The 22,594-nt window shown below is 34.2% G+C and overlaps 1 protein-coding gene across 4 annotated transcripts in view; it reads left to right on the forward strand.

The window, feature by feature from the left end:
- LOC149577310 (phosphatidate phosphatase PAH1-like) overlaps positions 1 to 22,594 on the forward strand; it is an 82,024-nt gene that overhangs the window by 19,156 nt on the left and 40,274 nt on the right. For all 4 annotated transcript variants that reach the window (XM_089823370.1, XM_089823377.1, XM_089823358.1 and 1 more), the window contains 2 exons: positions 13,070 to 13,156; positions 13,353 to 13,425. In XM_089823370.1, coding sequence (XP_089679496.1) covers positions 13,070 to 13,156; positions 13,353 to 13,425 — 160 coding nt within the window. The remainder of the gene's footprint in view (positions 1 to 13,069; positions 13,157 to 13,352; positions 13,426 to 22,594) is intronic.

The raw sequence follows: 22,594 nt of genomic DNA on the forward strand, positions 1-22,594 counted from the left end.
AGCTTATTTTATTCAAGGAAATATTCATAGGATGCCATGTCCAAATTTTGTGTAAGAGTTACTTAGAATCAAAGCAAGAACCTATTCTGGATGTAGCTGCCAATCAATGCCTTTTATAGGAGATAGTTAATCAAGGCAGGAGCCAATTCTGGATCCAGCTTCCATTCCAAGGAATCCTTTAGGAAGCAATCAATTTGGCCATCCATATTCTAATAGACATGACACATTGAGAATAAATTTAGAAGACGGGATTAGATTCATTTAATTGCATAGCCTTTCCCGAATATGAGTGGTGAGTTGGGACACTGACTATTATATAGTGTCTTACTGGAGAGAAGGCAATTTCATGCTATCCCAATGCTAATCTGCTTGCACTATGAAGAAAAAATAACATTTAATAAGGAACTAAAAGAATATGTTAATTCATGGAAGTCATGTACTTACAGTGGCAGTCTCTCATCAAGCTCAAGTACTTACTATTATCAGTTATCTTAGTTACTGTTTATTGTGTCCTAATTCTCTGTAATTTTTTGGGAAATTTATGTGTATGTACACAGTACATATACATTGGAAATTTTATATGTTTGTTTACATATAGACACACATAATATGCATATAATTACACATACATACATACATACATATTGTATCTACCAAAACCAGCCATTCTATTTTATTACTTTGGACTCTACAGCATTATTGCTCCAAAAGTGTAGCATTTTAAAATTCCACTGACACATGTTGAATGTCAAAACAACCATCCAGTGTCATCTTCTGGAACTAATGTTGCATGAAGTAGGAATTCGGCCAAGACCCTCAATCTCTATCAATCACATCATCTAAACCTTCTCCCATGGAAAACTGCATGATGAAAGATGTAAATAAATGTAGATAAATATCACTAAACATTAATGGGTTGAAGGTTGTTTAATCTCATTTGGGTAGAGGCACGTGACAACAAAAAAAAAAAAAAAAGAATTACCTTAGAGAAACCATCATAAGAGGACATCTACAGCAAGAGTGACCTAATTGCCCCTTATATTTACTATGGAGTCAATTATACACATTGTAGTAAGCCTTTACATCAACCAACCAAGCTCCAGTGTGAATCCTGAAAGCCTTTACATCCTATGATGATGTCTGTAACTTTTAGAACCCTGCTGAACAGTGACATTCACATTCTATTTTGGATTTCTAAGAGGAAATTATTAGTGGCAACCGTAGCATAATGTTCCAAACTGTGATATAACCTCTTATACATTCCTTTGGCACCAAAACACGGAAACAAATGCATATGGGCCAAACTGAAGTAACAAAGCCCTTCATATTCTGACCCCTAGGGCTGAAAAATTGTACAGTTGATGATGAGCCACTGCCTGTGGAAAACTCACTTTATGGTATAAATGCTCACCTTGTTCTTGATTATCACTCTTCTCGCCTTGTTGGTTACAAATCCTAACTTCTTCAGTTCTTCATCTGGCGATTTTCATTAAATGGTGGATATTTCAGTCACAGCCTGCCTTGACATAGTAGCAGAATTCACCAACTTTAATGGTACTTTTGCCACCTGGACTTCATTTTGCTAGTAACATCCCTTAGTTCTAAACTCTGGCCTTCCAATACACTAAATTAATCTTTGGAGCTGTAGTTAACCTTAATTTTCTTGCGATAAATTATTTCCCTTTTAATGGGATTTTAAATATTATGTATATTTAGAATGTTAGATTTCAGGTTCATAACTTAGGTTGCATTGAAACAGTGGCTGGAATGGATGGATACTGATTGATTGTAGGGTTAATTTAAGGAAAAATCTTGATTCTTGGATAACAAAAACAGAGTCCAGAAATGCTGTTTTTTTAAGTGCACATACTCTCATTTCACTTGTCTGTGGGAGCATTGTGTGGATATGTGCATTTGTGTGTCATTTGTTAAGCATAGAAACTTAAGAAACCCAGAAATGTTTTGGCAGAAATAGAAGAACTCTGGAGTTGGCTATGAACGGCCCTAAAGAATGTTGAAACAGGCCTCGTATTTTGTTTCTTGCACTTTGGCTGGATATCTTTAATATATGGTTCTAGGGAAAGTTGTCAAATTTTTCCACTGCCTTCCAAAGATACTTGTAACTAAAGATCAGATATCAGATTTGAATAAAATTCACCTAGATATACTGGAGTTTCAGTATCTGGATATATTGGACTATGGTCCCATATTTAGGTCATTCAAAATGCTTGGATCCAGCACTCTATTTTCCATATTGCTCCTGGTTTTGGATCATAAAAAGGAAATGTCAATAAAGATAAAAAATAGAAAAACTATTCTTTGCAAACATATATAATCATATTTAAATAGCAAACTGTACAGATAACACACAAAAAATTTATAAAAGAAACAATTTTTTTATATAGAGTTTTTTAATGTTTTTTAATATGATGTACAAAATATATATTCAAATCCATGTTTCTTTAAGTACTATATCGAGCTGTATTTGATATCCATATCAGGGATCTTTGATATTCGATGTTCCCATCTTCTCTATTACATCCACTATAACTTTTTATTATTATTCAATAGAATGAGAGATGATCAAGATATTCATCAGAGATGCCTTCATATGAATCCATAGAAGGAAGTTCTTAAGCGCTCCTGAAAATTTCGATTTTCAAACAGTTTCTCACTTGGATAGATTATGATTGGAATTTGAATGTATAGAGACAAGGGTGGAAATTGGAGTAAAAAATGTATGGCATATATAAGATAACTCAATTATGGTTTAGCTGTTCTTCAAGAAGGGGTGATGGATTTTAGAGGAAGCTAGAACTTGGTTAGAAAGATAGAAAGCTAACTTGGGAGATGAGAGTTATGTATGCAAGGACAAGTAGTGAAGGCAAATTAAATAATTATTAGGAGAGCTGATTGAAATAGTTGCATGTTAAAAAATGGATTATGGAGAAAACGAACTCTAGGCTAAACGTACCCAAGAACAGAATGGATGTGCTAGCCTAGGAATGACAGAACGAAAGTAGGCCAGGTTGTAGAAACCTGATTTAATTGGAAAATCAATTATAGAGCGATTCAACTTCAATAAACAAATCTATTTGTAGGAAATGAATTCCATACTAGTCCAATAACATTCTACTCACATTCCTCACACATGCACAAATAAGCAAATTAAAGGCCAAAAAGGCTAGCAGAAGACATTTTGATCTGTGAATGTCCAAATTGCAGCTGAAGCAAACAAGAAAAAGAAACGTACAGTTTGTGTATTCAATCTTGACTCCTGATTTGTTTAACAAACAAATAATTTCTATTATAATCCTAAACCACAAACAGTATGAAATCTACTCTGTGCAATGTTTTAATATAGTGAAGTTTGTTTTGTAGGCAAAGCAATTTAAAACAAAGCCAAAAGTAGTCTGCACACTCACCAAACACTTCTCTTCTCAAAGACAATATGTATAAGATGCTAAATGCAATTTGGAGGACAAATAAGCGATAAATTCAATTGGGAAAGCTATAATGATTCTTTATGGAAAAAAATTGAGCTGGATCACGAGCCAAAATCAACAAACTATCTTTAATTGAAATGCAAGAACTAAATATTGAGTTGTGCAATGCATATGAAGTTTCAAATTTACGACTATCTGAGTGCTCTTCCAAAACAAAAAAATCTGACGTTCAAAATATTATATTAATGAATAATGTATTTTATCTCAATTTAAGTGCTTCAAGTCTATATGCAATCAATAGAAGTGTAGGATAAACCTAGGACTAGGGAAAAAGAAACCAATAAAAAATAAAAACCTACACTAATATTTTTTTCTAAGTGTGTCTTGGATGAAAAGATGACAAGTCTTGACAAATAAAGCCATTTTAGATACCCATGTACATAAAATATTCCCCACAAAGAAGTCCCTTCCCACATCAAGGAAGTACACACTCCCATAAATAAAGAAATAAAATTGAGAAATAGACGAAGTTCAAGGACTTGGAATCTCTCCACAATATGTAGAGCCATTGTTATATGCTTTGAGGACATAGAAGATGGTCCATTATCATTGAACGACATTCCTTCCTTGAGGAAGAAACAATACTAAAGGGTGTATGCAAGAGATCTCTCCATTTCAAAAAGTGATATGCAGAAAGAAAACTCAAAAGGTATGATGTCTTTGAGCTTTGCTTAAGAGTCTTCGTGTCAATGTTGAAAGTTGTCACCATCAAATTAGATGTTTTGGCGACATTACTAAAGATGAAAGTCCAAAATCTCCTAGAATCTAATATATAACAAAATCTAAGACAAGGATTGTTACAAGATTCAAGAATTGGCAGATTAACGGATTTCCGGATGATTGATTGATTAACAGAGGAACAAATGTGTTCCTTATAGATAATTACAAGGACATTGTTTCTAAAAGAAACAACATAGACTGAAGACGGAATTAGAAACAAAACTGAAGACAAGATAGTAAACATTCCTATTTGAACTGAAGACCAAAGAGACAGGATAGGAAACATTCCTATCTAGACCGAAAGACGGACTATAGACAAGTAGTTGACCGTTATAGAAAGTATAATATATTATCTTAATACCCTCCCTTAATGGTCAACGTACAGGTGTCGGAACATTCTAGGATAACTAAGACCCTCCTTGGATCTACATAATCCTGAAACCAAGAAGCTTTGCCAGAAGAGTGTTATGACTCAAAACAGGTTGCAATTACAAAACTTCGTTTTTGTGGAAAAAACGGTAAAACCTAGAATCTCACGCAACCTTGCGTATTAAAGACAACATGAAATGATTTTTGAGGAGAAAATCAACAAACCCAAAAAAATAGAAACAGATTCAGAAGGTGAAAAATGCAGCTTTGCCTTGATCAGGGGGCTCGACAACTTGTGTTGTTTCCAGTGGTTATAATTGTGGCCATTGAATCGTAGACTGCCCTCCAACATCAGATTAGTCAAAAATGCCATTTCGAAGAATTCAGGTACAAACTTCAAGACTAAAATTCAAGAGGCACGGATTTCAAGGAAAATTCCTTGCTGACCCAGAAAAATCAACAGGTACCTAGAAGAACTGATACAAAACCCAAAAAGAATCTAAAGTCGAATTTCAAATTCGTAGGCTCGAAAATAAGGCACAGAAAACAAGGCACCCACAAAAATCTAACGAAGACCCATTTGAGATCTCAAAAAACCCACCAAGAATTTGCAATCAAAAATTTTTTTTGACCCCAAAAATTAGGGCTTCGAGCAGAAAATCCAGTCAGCAGCCATGGAGGTCGAAATGGCAAAAAAGTGGAGTTTGCAGTCAAAAAATTGCTCGATTTTGATTAGAATAGGGGCGTTTTTGTTTGAGACAGCATAAGCAAGGAGATGTTGGCAAAACAAACTATGTTTTCTCCCTAAAAAATGTTGCCCTTGACCTCAGAAAAACGCAGCCAGAAGAAGCACGGAAATCGCACGGACTGCTTATGTTCCAGTCGCTATTTGCAAAGGTATTAACTTGTAAATCCAAACACCAACCAAAAAATATCTGCAAGTTCCTTTCAGACGCAATTTGCAGAGAAGTTCGGCCAAGGAAAGATCGCTATTTGCAAATACCAGTCACGAATCTGCGATTTGCACAAGCACAGTTACGATTCGTAAAAACCCTAGTTCATGATTTTCGAATTTCTCTAGGTAGAAAACCCTATGCGGGTTTTAGAGAAAATTGACTGAAATTTTTTTGAAAAAATTTAAACAAATAATTTCTAGAAGAAATTATAAATTTTTCCAAAAGAAATTTAATTATTAGCTCTGATACCATGTTACTGGATTCAAGAATTGGCAGATTAACGGATTTTTGGATGATTCATTGATTAACAGAGGAACAAATGTGTTCCTTATAAAGAATTACAAGGACGTTTCTGAAAGAAACAACGCAGATTGAAGACGAAATTAGAAACAAAACTGAAGACAGGATAGTAAACATTCCTATCTGAATTGAAGACAAAAGATACAGGATAGGAAACATTCCTATCTAGACTGAAAGACGAACTACAAACAAGTAGTTGACTGTTATAGAAAGTGTAAGATATTATCTTAATAAGGATTTCCCCTTTGAAGACAAAGATACCTCTTGGAAATGTTATTCTGAAGTATCCACACTCATGCCAAACTATTGAGAATGATCATGCAGAGACTGAACAAGAGGGTTAGACTGCTTCCTTACAACAATTCAAGAAGAGATCCTCATCAAAGAGAATACAAATGCAATCTATAGTGTCTTCCAAATCTGCAATATGAGACTCCACAAATAAGGTGAAACACCTGTCAAGTAGTCATCCCAAAAAGCTCTATTTGAAAGGTTTTGAATGCGCTGCTGCAAAGAATCAATGGAAGCTTTGATTAAGCAATTTTGAATGTATCATTAGTAGATGGAATATAAGGTTCAAGAACGAAATCACTTGTGAGTATACCCAAGTTCTAGCAACCAAGATTCTCCTTAAAATCAAGATCCACTAAAAGTGTGATAATCATCCAAAAAGTCTAGCCCATCATCAGGAATAAAATCTAAAAAGGTGTACAATTGAGATGCATTATCAACCCGCCTAGTAGCAATCATCTCTTTGCTCTCCAAATTTCTAGTGAGAGCTGAAACAGGAGTGAATACCAAGCCTTTCTTGGTTCATTGTGATTAATTAGATAGATAGAAATAAGGGTACAGGATAAGTGAGATAGATAGAAATAATCTTACTGGAAAATAGAGGCACACACAAGACATCATTGAAAGTGCCATCCCCGATACTAGTAGATCCTAAATACCACTTACATTCATACATGTATTGGTATCCATTCAAAATGCTGGCATAGCACAAGGGTCAAAAGTAGAGAACGTAGAATGCAAAGAAGCAATATGATGAGCAAGTCCTGAGTCTAGAAAAAATCTTCTTGATTCAATACCTATAGAAGTGCAAAGAGGTTTTCCTTAATGTTTCTTTTCTATATAGATGCATAATCAACTTTTGCCATCCTGCAACCATGTTATAGTCAAAACAAGTACTTGAATTTCTATTTGATAGTGATTTTTGAATGTTAGTATTGGGAATGTACTATGTTACTATCTTAAATGTTCAATGGTTCTAGTTAGTGTTGCGATTTCGCTATGTTCAAGTATTTCAATTTGGTATGTCATACTGAAACAACATTCAATAACTAGCATTTCAAGCTCTACATGTATAGGATGCAACACACCCCTGCCTCGTCGCTGTTTTTAAATTGAGGCCCTTTGTCCCCTTGTCTTGGAAACTCATCTTGATGTCTCGATGCACCCTAGTATCGGTGTTAAATTGATGAAAAGAGAAATCAAAAGTGCTCATCTCCAATATTCCAACTATGTCTTGTTTTCCAAAAATGGGCTTCTGGATCAAGAGTTGACTTTTTCAAAAAAGGCTGAATATAGCCTATTGTGATGACCCCCTTAACAAAAGTTTTATCCCCAAAAAAAAAAATTCATCCAAAATTTGATAAATTTCGGTCTATTGCATAAGTATCCATTTTGGCTAGAATTGCTCTAGTAAAGACATGTTCACTAGATCTAAGCTTCAAACCCGTATTTGCCGTGTGTCACATCTTGGCCAAATTGAGTGAAACAAAAACTAGATTTAACTTTCAGAAGCCTTCTTAATGCATTGAGATAGCTTAAATTTTAGCACAATAGCCAAATCACCTGCAATCACTAGATTTCACCAAGAGCACAAATGCAAATACGAGATTAAAAGATCTTTTCAAATCCTTTTGGATTTTCATGTTCACATGACAGCACAGGAGAAGAGCATTTGAGAAATTACACAATCATACCAAAAGACTCCAATCTCTCAATTTGGAATTCAAGTACTCAAAACTCTCTCTAGAGAAAACCTTTGATAATTGTGTTATAAATCTCAAATGGTTGCATAACCAAAATCTTTCTATACGAGAGATAAGCCGTAAAATTGTAAATTAAATAAAGCAGTTAAAGACCCATTATTCCACAAGATGTGCAAATGTTAAGATAAAAATATTGAATTAGGAGCTCAAGTATATGTTGCTGAAATATGTTTGCTTGAATCGAAGTACACGATGTCAACCTATGCAAGAGCATCATAATGTATGCAAAAGAATGCGAAAAATTGAAAATATAAGCTAGGTAGTGAGTTTTTATGGAACTGAGGATAGGATGGAAGTGACAAATCCATCCAGTAAGATGTGACCACCAAGTAATCTAAAAATAGGAATTCCCACCCTTTAAGGGGCACCATCTTTTATGGAAGGGGACACGTCAACATCACATCCTAGCTAAACTCAATTTATGAACATAAAGCAAGCTTAATTAAAGTGTCTGGAAAATCTTGGACTAAGGGAAAAAATTAAGAACTTGATAAGTCTTGGTGCTTCACCATTGTGAGTATCATGTAGTTGCAATTAGTGCTGTGTGTTTCCATTCATTCTCATGAGTGATGGGGTTATGTGAAGCAATACTCATGAAATATGGGTCAATGAGTTTGACTCAAAAACTACACAGTTGAATTTGATAGCAACATCACAAATTGACTTGCTTCACCTTTATGAGCATCACCTAGATGTAATGATTGCTAAGTGTTTCTGTTCATTCTCATGGAGATGGGTTCATGTACATGGGTTAGTGAGTTACCTAAGAACTACACAGTTGAATGCTAATAGCAATATCACAATTTGACTTGCAATGGAAAATATCTCCCACTTCTCAAGGGGATTTCTAATGGATTGCTCATAAGGCGTAACACTTGCTAAAGGTTTTGTAAATGGGGTTGCAAGCAGAGTGGGTTTAACCATGGAGGAAACTATGTAGTTAAGCGGCTCAAGCTGGAGTAGTACATGGATGGAGTACCTAAAAAACTACATAGCTGAATGCTAATAGCAATATCACAATTTGACTTGTGGAAAATATCTCCTTATCAACTAATGAGCTTAATGGGCTTTCTAATGAATTGTTCATAAAGAATAAAACTTGCCAAAGGTTTTGCAAATGGGGTTGCAAATAGAGCGGGTTTAACCATGGAGGAAACTCCATAGCTAAGCGCACTTGAGCTGGAGTAGTATTGGGATAGGTGATGTCCTGGGAAGTCCCAATGCTTCACTTCTGTGAGCATCGTCTAGATGCAATGAGTGCTAAGTGTTCCCATTCATTTTCATGAGACACGGGTTCATGTGAACCACTAGTCATGAAACATGGGTCAATGAGTTTGACTCAATAACATTGATGAATCTTGATAGTTGTTAAAATTTACACCCTGTGCTGAATTGAAAGAGTTCAGCAATTTTGGCATAACATGGGAATCACTTCAACATGGGACATGATTATGAAGTGAGACCTCCAGTTTCTAGATCGGCTCCTATAAGATGCTTCACTAAAACTCACGAATTTTCTAAGGAAAAGGGATTGAAAAATGACATGAAAATAAGTCTAAACCTATGGGAATGCACCTAAACTTGAAGTTGCGAAAATTCTGTAAACTACATGAACAACCCTTAAATGCATATGGATGACACAAATCACAACTTCATGCCTGTGCGTAAATTTTTCTCAGAAAGGACTGAGAATTCATGAAATAGAGAAGAAAAATAAATCTTCACTACAACAAATTATAATGAAGTCTCCTGTCACTATTTGCAACTTGCAATAAGACACTTAAAATCACAGAATAGGCACTTCTATGAGACGGAAATGAAAATGAAAGTAACCTTTCACTAACAATTTCTACCAATCATATGCTAAATACACTATCCCTGCAATGTATGTTAGGTCTGAACACAAATTAATGGATTCCATGTGTCTGACTTATGGTTGTTGATCACCATTATAGATGTGTTCTTTCATTTTTCAGATCTGGTATTTACAAATCATCTATTCCAACCATTCAAATATATGCTTCAACACCCATTTTAACAAGACAGGTTTCAGAAAATGAATTAAATGACCCCTTAAACATCAACATAAATTTTCCTGGTAAGAACAAAGTTTGTTCATAACATGAATATCTTACTCACCAATTTATAGGGTCATACCAATCCTTATGTGGGTGTACCAAATTTTTCTTTTTGCTGCAAGTTCTATAATTATTTTTTGGTCAAGGTGGTGTTGCTAAAATTGACATAACTTTTCCTTTTCCTCATGAAAATGACTCAAACCTGATTTAAATGAAAGTGTACTCAGATATCTTTCATTCGAGTATGATATTAGACATTCATGTGTCTATACAGGTCTACACCATGTGTGCAAAGTGGCTGCAACAGTCAAATATTTGAAACTAGTAAAACTGCATATTAACAAAATTCAGATTTTTCATTTACTTCCTAAAGCAGCAGTAACTTTCTTTTTTTTGACAGAAACACAATTTGATGACAATGGTCATTACTTATGTTTTTACTGTTTGAAGTTGCATATTTCCTATAACACGTATGTCTAGTCTCTTCATGCTTTCCTGTAGCAGCATATTTCTATCTCTCATTGAATGCAGCTTCCTGCAGCATAATGTGTTTCTTGTAGCATATCATCCTATTTTCTTCTGAAACAATCTTTGTATCATTTGAATATATTTTGCTTGAAAACTATTAGGTTCTACCAAAAATCAAGCCTTGCAATTTTTTTGTTAACAATAGCAATATCACAGTAGATAACCTACTAGGAACCTAAAGCAAGTGCAATTAAAGTATAGGAAAAACTTCAGGACTAAGGGAAAAAAATAAATCCACTAGGAAAATAAAAGCATACACTTTAACACTTTGTCATGTAACAACTAGTCTTAACTACATCCCCATTCAAACTCTTAATAAATTATTGATATTTCTGAATGTTAAAACTGAATTTAATGAATCACATTTGTAGCCCTCAAATAGAATTGCCAAATTATTTCAAGGGTTTAGTCTTAAGTTCGAAGTGTAAACATTACAGACATTAAAGATCCACAAGTTACTCAAAGCATTGCTAAATTTATTTGCGATTTATACAAGTGATGATAAAACATTAATGTCTCCTGCTTATATTAAGAAGTAAGAAATAGATGTAAAATAAAATGATGAAGAAGCCTACCTCTCAAGGTAGCTTGGAAAAGGTGGAAGACAATTTTTCCTTGCTCAATTCACCTTTTGCATAGTCACACAGAAATTATTCACACCAAGAAGCCTCCAAAACATACACACACACACAAATGACAAGAGTTCTCCTAGGCATCTCTCTTCTCTCTCGAAATGTAGAAATACACAACAGTGGTGAGAGTTCTCTTAGACTTTTCCAGTTACTCTCAACATCTTTACATGTGAAAAGTGAAAATAAGCAATCAGCCATGCCATATATTCTTTTATCTAATTGATTGAGAACTCATGGACTCCCATTTTGTGCATGCAACCATCTCTTGCATATCATAATTGCAACCCATGCCTCCCATGTACTCCTACATGTGGTGAAGTGGGCTCACACCCCACTTACAAAAATCTTTGGCAAGAGAAGAGGGTCGACTTGGAAAATGCACAGTGACCCCTTTCATGCTTTTCAATGGCATGTTATGTACTTCACAATGGGTTTGGATGAATATTAATCTTGACCAATTCTCAAACAACTTTAAAAGAGTACCATGTCCATAGTTATCTTTCCAAGTGATCTGCCTTAGCATAAAAGTAATTTAAATTCACATTTTACACCCTTTTAAGAATATCTTCAAATGCATTTCCGATTTCACATACAAATAATAAAAGAAAAACATAAATCTTAAAGCTTATGACATACACATCATTAAAATCACCAAAGTGAAGTATATACGCTAAAAAATTAACATTGTTTATGATTTGCCATGAGTGCTTTTAGTTCTCTTATAGAGTAAGATATTTGATACAAACAGGTAACCACAATCAAGTTCCCATTGCATCGTTAGGTGAAGTAGGAAGCGTAATTGGTGTTCTTAATTTATCTCTCATTTTTCCATTGAGCAATGTGTAAGGTTATCTACACACATATTGTGGGCATACGATACACCAAGATCATACATAACCAACACAATGTGATTGAATTTGCACTATTTAGGCACAGCAATCTAGATAAATCACATATACGAGAATCATAATTCATCATCATATTTAGCTTCAAAATCATGACTCCAACATTATTTAGCCTCATCATAAACACTTATGCATATCACAATAATAATTTTGAATACTTCTTAAATCACTGTGCAGTTTCAACAACAATTTAAATTATAATGAAATCACATTAACTTTAATTTATCATTTAACCATACGTTTTCATGACATATATCAACCATCTAAATTATACTATTTAAATCAAACTAGCATTTATATTCTCCTTAGAAACAAACATGGAAATTAGGGTTAGTAATCAGCTGAATGAGAATCAATGGTGCTGTCTGAGTATCGTATATTCATGGGCTAAATAAACATCCATATAGAATATATATGAAAGCACAAAACATCTGTCAAAACTATGCATCAAAGTATCAATATACAAGTCTGTCAATATCAAATATGCAGGGTAAGGTACAAAAGGTGCAGCAAGGATTGCAGAAGAAAATAGGTCATTCACCATCTGAGTGATTTTAGCACTAGAGAAGAGGAAGTCAAAGTGGATTAGGGATTTTTTAATATTTAAGTTTTTCCTCTTAAGTAATATATTCCCTTTGAACATGTCAATGTTAAATTAGAAAGTGTGAGAAAGTCTTAAGAGTCTAAGAATGTCACTGATAATTCTTCCAATATTCATTCAAAGCTCAATATATTATCAAAATGTAGTTCAATCATCACGACTAGTGTTATGATAAGTTTTCCAATATTCTGTGGAAGCTCAATATATTATCAAAATGCAGTTCAATTGTGATGACTAGTGTTATTATAAGTCTTCCAATATTCATTCAAAGCTCAATATATTATCAAAATGTATTCAATTGTGATAACTAATAGTTCATTCGGGTTTATTAATGTTTTTTGGTTTCATCCCTTTCTGTTTCCTTAATGGCTTATGATTTTTTTTAATGTTGGATGGAACTCACATTGACTATTTCTGCAGGAAAATGGTTATCAATTACTATTTCTCAGTGCCCGTGCCATTGCTCAGGCCTATCTGACAAGACAATTCCTCCTCAATCTTAAACAGGTGTCAATTTATGTTCAGTACTGATGTTATTGCATTATATTAAACAATATTCATTGATGAATATTGCTAGAGAATTGTGTCTGTATAGGTGATCTTATGAGATTAGAAACATCTCTCAATCTGTTAATGTGTTTTACAAGACTGGAATGTACCTATGGACCAGGGTATTGATATTTGAGGTGTTGGTTTGATGCAGGACGGGAAAGCATTACCTGATGGACCTGTTGTAATATCTCCTGATGGGCTGTTTCCTTCCCTATACCGAGAAGGTACTTTGGTTCCCATCTCGTATTATTTATGACTGTTTTTCCCGCCTATAATTTCTGTATTAATCTTTCTTTTGAGTACCTAAACATGTTAATAAACCAGCCAAAGATTCGAGATGAGTTTGACTGATTTATTTACAATTCATTTTTGAATTAGAAGATAAATGAATACTGCAAATTGAATGCTGATAAAGTATGTCTAATAATGATCATTATACATCTGGGTAATCGAATGATGTTCAAGGACCATCTTAAAGACAAACTGCAAATGTGTCCATGATGTTGAAAACTTTGGAAAATGGTTTGAACTTTTGAACTTTAAAAAAAGGTAATTTTGCTATGGCTTGCTTCTTTAAAATTCTAAGCGGACAGAAACTTTGAAATATGTCATACAAATCAAATATGACGTCAACAATCAGTTGTGCCTGTAGAACTCTAATGACGATAAATCTTTTTCCAGACCACTATTCCAAATCTAGAGACTTTCTAAATGACCTATGCATCTCTGTATTACCTTGTGATAAGTGTGTAGATGCAAATTTCAGTCTGAATGCAACAGCGGAAGGGACAAGCAACAATTTCTGCGTGCATCCGATTTATTGAACACAAAAGACTTTGTACAGTTCCTAGTAGGTAAAGGCTAAATTGATATGAAGCATCTACTCTTGAGGCATGTGCTTATAAAATGCAAGCATATAATAATAAGTTACACTAAGTAAATGTATCCTACTCACAATATATGCAAGACTCCAATTAAGCTTTAGAGTTAGAAAAACATTGATGAAAATAACAAATACTATCATCAATACCAGCCCCTGTTGCACCAAGCTATGGTGATTGTGCTTGAAGATGATATGCAAGCACCACTTACCAGCAGCGTAACATTGCATAAGGATTGTATCATGAAAATGGCTTGGATCAAGGTCAATTTTAGATTTTTGGATGAAGAACTGCATGGTTAGGATCAACTAGAGGGATCAAGGGTTCAAATCGCTTGAGAGGATTGGGTTGATGAGGAGAGGACCGGTGCTTCCAAGTGTTCATGAGGATGAATGGGTCCAAACTTAAAGGAAAATTAAAATACTTGAGGGCTCCCTTGGAAAAGATGGATAGTGAGGGTCAAAAGGGGTACTTTGGAGTATCTTTTGGGTATGGGAAAATCTTTGACACATGTTACATTGTTATATATACAGAGGATCCATATCTGTGTATAAAGGCTCATCCCTATGTACTCTTTTGGAGGACGTGCATGATATGTGGGGATTAAGGACAGTTTGGAATGTGTGATTAGTGGACTTCAATCATTTAGTCCACTTAAATAAAAGTGGATATAATAGGCAATTAAGTTAATCGGTATATTTAATTATTTTTTTGGGATGAGGAGGGAAGACATGTAAATAAATATTCGGATTTATTTACTTAGGTGTACTATAGATGAAGGATGATCATTGATTAGTGATTAAAAGGCTAGAAATAGGATCAGGTGATCAGTGACTTTATCAATTAAATAATAAAATATTAATTAATTAATTATTGGATGAGAATTGGATGATTAACTGAATAAATAGAGATTCATTCAATCAATTATAGAGGAACAAGTTGGGTAATGGCCTGAAACGATGACTTGTTAATTTCAGGTGTCTATAAGTTTGTGTTAGTAGACTGAAGATTGATAATATATAAAAACTACTTCTATTCTTACAAGGTGCTGTGACCCCTTCACAGCATCATGAAAATTTCAGGTGCCTATAAGGTGGTGTTAGTAGCTTCTATTTGATGATGTTATTGTGCCCTTAAGGTTTATTTAAATTGTGCATGAAACAAGTCTTTCTCTTAGTGAAGTGGTCACAGGCCCTGGCAACTCCAAGAATGGCAAGGGTCTTGTAGCCCTGCTTACATATTCTTCCACGCCAAACTACTTTGAAGCCAAACATATTTTTCCAAGCCAAATTACTTTACACGTTGCTTTTGCTATTAAATATTCTACATCAATCAAGAAAAGAGCTACTACATGTTGTTTCTCATTGACCCATGTTGCTACACTTTGTGCCAAGTCTGGAAAACATATCCAGAAGTAGAATTTCTGTCATCAATAAAAACTTCACCATCTGAATATATATACCCACACACATCTCAACACCCCCATTGCTGCATTCCAATGTTCTATCTTTAGCACTGTCATGAATGTGGAAATGAAACTCACATTATAGCTCAAATTAAGTCTAATGGTTGTAAGATATGATCATTGATGTCCTTGACCTTGAGTAAAATGCACCTAAAAGGACATTTTTTCATTCATCATGATAAAAAATAACATATTCATAAAAAAGAAGGCTCTGCCTGAAGGGAAATGAGGGCATCCCAGAAAGCCATCTGAGATAAGTATGCACATCTAGTATCCGACATTTCTTTATAACAGATTTCAACAAACTGATACAAGTATAAATTGCTATGCCATAAAAGCAGGGTCAAAAAGTTTATTTAATGTGATTAAAACCTTAAGAGGAAATTGATTGTGGTTTACAAATCTAAGAAATTTTCATTAGCATTATGGCATATTTAAAATCACAAAACAAGAAGAATGAGATAAAAGAGAAAACACATAGATATATGGGGAAACAATTTTGGGTAAAAACCCCACTCCAAAACATTTAGTTAATGAATTATTGAGCAACAAGTATTATGGTAAAATAATGAATGTATTATTAAAAAGAGATCATGAATGATCTAGATATACAAGATACAAGAGAATGTTTTTATAACGAACATGAGAGAGGAAATAGAAACAGTCTTGTAGAGTGAAAAAGAAAGTTACCATAATAAACAGAAGGAGTTTATGGAAGCATTACAAAAAGAGTGACCATTAGAAAAGATGGAAGAGAGTAAATAAAAACTATCTAATATCGTAATACCCTCCCTTAATGGTCAATATATCTTCAAAAAATAGAAATTTGCATGTCCTCAAAAAGTGTAAAAGGCATCGTTGGGTTGATGAGAGAGGTTTGCATGTTCTGCAATGTTGGTCTGTGGTAGGATGAGACTTGGTACCCAGAACAAGCGCCGCAAGGTGATGGTACTTGAAGATTGTCATCATTCTTTGCTTCAAGGTGTTGTAGTTCTTTCTGTTGAATCGTTGACTGCCTTCTAAGGGAAGATTGGTGAGAGATGTCATTGCAGGTTTTTCAATGAAAAAGCATGAAAAAATTGAGATGGCATAAACTTTGAGGTAGATTGTGGGAAGACCCAAAAAATTTGAAGAGACACCCAAAAAAGAGCTCGAAAAACCCACAAAGAATCTGAAATTAGCTTTTGAATCAGCTGGCTCAAAATTCAAGGCACAAAAAATGATACACCTAGGAAAAATATAGACCGACCCATTTAAGATCTGCAAAAGCCCACCAAGAATTTGCAAAAAGTTTTTAAAACTAGCATGACAAAAGAGAGTTTCGAAAGAGACCCTAGTAGTTTTAAACAAAACAAAAAATGAAAGATTTCACTATAAAAAAATGGTGGAAAATGAAATTATTGGACAAAAATCAGAGACAGAGGGTTTAAAACACCCTAGACATTGCCCTTTGCAGAAGATGTGCAGAAAAAGTCAGCTCGAAAATGCCCAAAAAGGAGGCCACAAAATTGTAGGAAAAATTGAATGCCGAATCCCTAGTTGGGTTTGGAGGAAAAAAAGATGCAAATTTTGAACACACTTAGGCAAATATTTTAAAAATTTTGAACTAATAATTTCAAAATGAAATTAAAAATTTCGAAGAGGCAAGAATTTGCTCTGATACCATATTATGGTAAAATAATGAATGTGTTACTAAACAAAGATCATGAATGATCTAAATATACAAGATACAAAAGAATGTTTCTACAACGAACATGAGAGAGGAAATAGAAACATTCTTGTAGAGTGAAAAATAAAGTTTCCATAATGAACATAAGGAGTTTATGGAAACATTACAAAAAGAGTGACCATTACAAAAAGATATAAGAGAGAGTAAATAGAAACTACCAAATATTGTAATAATAAGTTGCAATATATTTTCAGATTCTAAGCCTCTACACGAAGATTCTCATCTTGTCCCATCTTGGAGAAAATATGGTAGTATAACCCCTATGGTTATCGAGATATATATCAAGCTCAACACAAAGAGGTAGGTGCCTATGGTTTCCAAAAATATCTTTAGTGCCTAAGAGGTTAGTTGTTCATAACAAACATTTTGCTACTCCCATGATATGTTGTGCGTAGCATCTTCCAAGGCAACAATATCTATTTCATCCATAAAACTCATATTACCAAATACAATGTAAATTCAACATAGAAATTACTATGACTAGGAATAGGCACTCTTTTTACCTCATGCCACATGTCAAAAGTAAACTCCACCATGGATGCCAATTGCTGAAATATAACTCCAAAACATAATAGAAATCGAAGACCAAGACTCATTAGCCAACATTGGAAATTGTTAAATTAACATGGTAATATCTTCCCAAAAAATAGCTGCTTCCAAGTGGGTGTCAACTTTGTAGAAAATAAGAATTATGTCGTCTCATCACTTCCCATGTAGGATGCCACTTCACCAAGAGGTCCCACGAAGTGAATGGCAACTAAGTTAATAAATTAGGATAAATGAATTGTGCAACAATTAATTGAATAATTCAACATGTTAGGAGTTAAGGTTGAGACACCTTAATCCCAAATTCTCTAGCTTGTTGAAGACATATCAAAAGTCTACAACATCAATTTCTTAGGAGCCGGAATGATGAAACCACATCATCACATCCATATATGAAACCACACAAATCTCAAACATGCTTTTGTGCTCCATCAAGAGACACCTGTCTAAAGAACACAAGCATAATATCCCAGTGACAATACTGGCTACAAGATGCTGGGACCATTTCACTATGCCCATGAGCTATACTAGAGAAAAAGCAACATCAACTTCAAAGTCCATAATTGGAGCAAATCTACTAGTCCTCTAGAGAATAAGATAGAACATCAGCTAGTTCAACAACCAAGCTTACTGCTACCATCCAATTGATAAACCCACGGTGCTGAAAATAACATCCTTAACAAGTACTAACCCATAATATCACTCATACCTCAAAGGTATCCAAACCATGAAAACAAGACTCTTACTCAATGGTGACTCAACAAGGGTGAATCGACTTGGTACTCGGTGAAAGCTTGATAGACTTGGAAAAATGAAATCCCAAGAAACTTAGAGATTCTTAGGGATTTAAAACTTGTTTCATGCACTCTTTATTAAATAAACCTTGAAGACACAATAATATTATTAAATAGAAGCTTATTTGATCACATACGCAAGTATACATCTATCACTCAAGTATAAATGCAAATTGTAGTAAGGAAATAACAAACCTAGATATATAAATATTGTCAAATGTATACAAAACTCATGGAAATGTGAAATCCATGACATCAAACGTTCAAAACATACATCAAATGTACAAAACTACAAGTCTATGGATAAGAGGAGCTTGCATCCCATCTATGAAGGCATCTAAGGCAGATCTTGGATGAATTAACAACCATAGTCTCTACTTGTGACTCTATGCCACGCTCACCAACATTAGCTGTGCATGTGCATGTGCATGCTTGGGCTTATCCTCCTCTTCTATGGCTACAACCTTAGCCTATCTATCTTCCTGGTCAATCCAATCATGGTCGTCATCACTAATGACAAGATTCGTAGCCTAGGTGATCCACTTAGATTTTGGATCAACCTCCTCTTGTGTGATTGAGGTGTAGTCATGGTCCAAAATGTAACATTCCCTATCTATAATATAATTTTTTAATATTTGATGTCATTATTCACTTATAATTAATAATTAAATGATCTTATATTCATCATAAATATTTAATAAATTAATAATTAAATAATGTTATTTGATGATTAAATATAAATAAATATAATAATAAATAAACAAATATTTTATATGATAAATAACTGAATAAATAAATATTGATGGTAAACTTGGCAAATATTAAAAGATTCGAGTATTTAATTAATTCCCAAGGAAACCTCCAAACATATACGAGCAAACACATATTAAATACTATTTCTTTATTCAAAAGCATGGCTGCAGGTCTTTAATGTGACAAGAATATTTGGTCTCAATTCCGACAGGGGTCTAAGATTACCAAATGTTGTGAATCATCAAACGATGTGATTCCTCCCTTAAAACTGTAACAACCACTTTTTTTCTGCATCTTAACTAACATCATATCATATTAGGGAAATATAGTTAATAGTTCATATTCATAGGAAGATAGTTATAAAAGATACGTTCATGTCAATGTAGTTAATGGTTACATTTAGTTAAATGAAAATTTCATAACTAAAAATTGAAGACATCATCAATGAATTTAACAAGGATTTTAAAATCTACATACTGTAGAATTCAAAACTGAAATCCATCTAAGGATGCTTCTACAGAACCTAGGCTAGTCCATATATACCACTTAGGATCAAATAGCTATACCACTTATCGAAATGCAAATACCATCAAGTACCACTATATCATTTAGGCATCAAATACCACTGTATCATTTAGGGCATCAAATACCACTGTATCATTTAGGGCATCAAATACCACTGTATCATTTATGACATGAAATACCAATGTATCACAATTAGGGCATCAAATACCATTGTATCATCCTTTTTTCTTTCTATTGCTAACTATGGCAATAACATGCAGTTAGAAGGTACACTCATATTCAATATTCACATAAATGAAAGACTGAAATAACAATCCATCAGATAAACCTATCTCTGGCATATAGATATATTCCATGTTTAGTTGGGAGATCAACTGATATAACTGGTTACCAATTTCATTGACAAGAAAAGATGCTTTCATTCAAAGGAGGTAACTGAACCAATTATATAAATCAATCCATCATATCTTCTACTTGTATAAATATCATAAAAGTAAAATACCTATTGCCAACAAATGTTTGATTGCATAACTTATTGCCAGGGGCTTAACCTTCCGACTATGGACCTTAACTTATCCCCCACACAATCTCATCTAAGAAAGGCCCTCCCTACCCAAAAATAGATGGGGAGCACCATATCGTACAACTGAGCATCTTGGTAATAGAGTATCAATTCACCACTCGACTTGACAACTGAGTATACTTGGACATTCATGAGCTAACACTTAAGTAATTTGCATTTAAAGATTCTTATTATTTATGGAATGACTGATCATATAGTTTCTTTCTTGCAGGGGAACCACTCCTCCTCACCCATTATCTAAGGCCTTTCCACCTTGGTGAGTCCTTGGAGTTTTACCAGATTGCTTGAGACCCTAACACACACTCTCACTAAATATATTCACATATCAGAAGTACATCGTGCACCCGCATGTACTTTGGTTGCTGCACCTAGAAAATTCAGAGCTACTTTAAGGATACAATCTTATAAGAATTATAGTAACATGAGAGATAGCATAATGGACAAAGATTCTTATTTGGCCTAAGGTTTGGCTCTTTGATATACAATTGAAAATCCAACCCGACAATGTCATATAGTATCAGTCGCCCATACAGAGATATAATAAACACGATCTAATTGTATCAGAGCAACATCAACTGAATTCAAAAGTTGAATATATGTGAGTTCTTTCCAACCCCTTTGCGTGAGCCAAGATCAGGGCCGCAAAACTGAATAAGGGGGAATGAGTAAAATGGAATGAAGAAGGAAATGGAATGAAGAAGGAAATGTGATGCTGGTTTTGCGGAGTCACTAGATGTTTTTGTGTTAATGTTAGAATGGTTGCTTTGCGGACTTAGCAAGAGAAAAGATAAAAGAGAGATGTCCCAAACCGCATCCGCAGTGGTATTAAATAAGAACTCCCACTTGGTTTCAAAACAAGAACATCAATTGGTATGAAATCTTGATTTACGAATCTTGGAAAAAACTCTGCGGTTATGAGCATATGGGCATTGATGGGCCGCCATATTGACGTGAAGGAAAAAGAATAATGAAGTTATTGGATAACATGAAAAATATAACTTTATATATATATATATATATATAGAATTATCATGTTACATGATTATCCTTATAATTTTACCTATATTTATATGTATATTTATGTACGTATGCGATTCAGAGAGAATATATAATTTATTTCTAACGTTATTTCCCCTCTGTATTCGCACGCCCATATATACATATATGTATGAGTATAGGTGTTATCCGTGTATCAAGGTGAGCACACACACACATATGGACTTAGCAAGATGGTACTGATAAGGATTCAGATCAATAGAGAGGTAATTGCTCTTTAACAAAATATTTAAAAATGTATTGTTTTTAAAAGTTTGACCAAGTAGCTCGTGATACTATCCAACGTACACTCTTGTTTGCCTAGTTGCTTACCCTTAGCCATGGTGGTTCACAACTCATACCTATCTGCCCAACGATGGTAGTGCCCCTCGTGCCTAATTCCTTTCTGGCAATGCTTTCCCCTTTCAACGTGCTTCTGTAGACAAAAATTCCTACAAGAATATCATATTCCTCAACAAGTTATTATTCATAAATCATCATAATGGCTAACCACCAATTCACTTCGAAGATGGATAACCAGTTTTACAAGATTTCAAGATAACAATATAATTGCATCATAACGATTTAACTAACGTGTCATCTTCATATGAAATTATAGCTATTACCCATCTTACCATTTCACAAGATCATAACTAATTTTACCTGTCAACTGACTTCACATGAAACCTCAATGGCTATATGAGCATTTTAAATTGAGTCAAAAATTGGGATGTATCATACCCTAACCCTTATGTTTCATCATCCTCGATGAACTTTGAAATTTTAACAAACACTATAAAGCCCATTTAAAATTGGGCCGACAATTGGGATGTAACAAAAACAATCTGACGTGGCAGGAAGCCTTGACAAGGTGACAGTCTGAAACACTATGCGAGGTAGAGTTGTGTCTTATTGGAAGCAAGGTATAAGACTGAATTCCACGGATGAAGGAAGATATCAGAAGAAACAGAAAAGACAAACTCAGTATAAGTGCTCTGCAATAATCTGCGGTATTACACAGAATAGGCTCTGTAGAAGTCACCAATAGTCAAAAGAACTATACATGCAAACATTACTCCCAC

Source organism: Cupressus sempervirens, chromosome 1 (assembly GCF_028749045.1).
Source record: "Cupressus sempervirens isolate cs-2001-9-10 chromosome 1, ASM2874904v1, whole genome shotgun sequence".
NCBI classification, from domain to species: domain Eukaryota; kingdom Viridiplantae; phylum Streptophyta; class Pinopsida; order Cupressales; family Cupressaceae; genus Cupressus; species Cupressus sempervirens.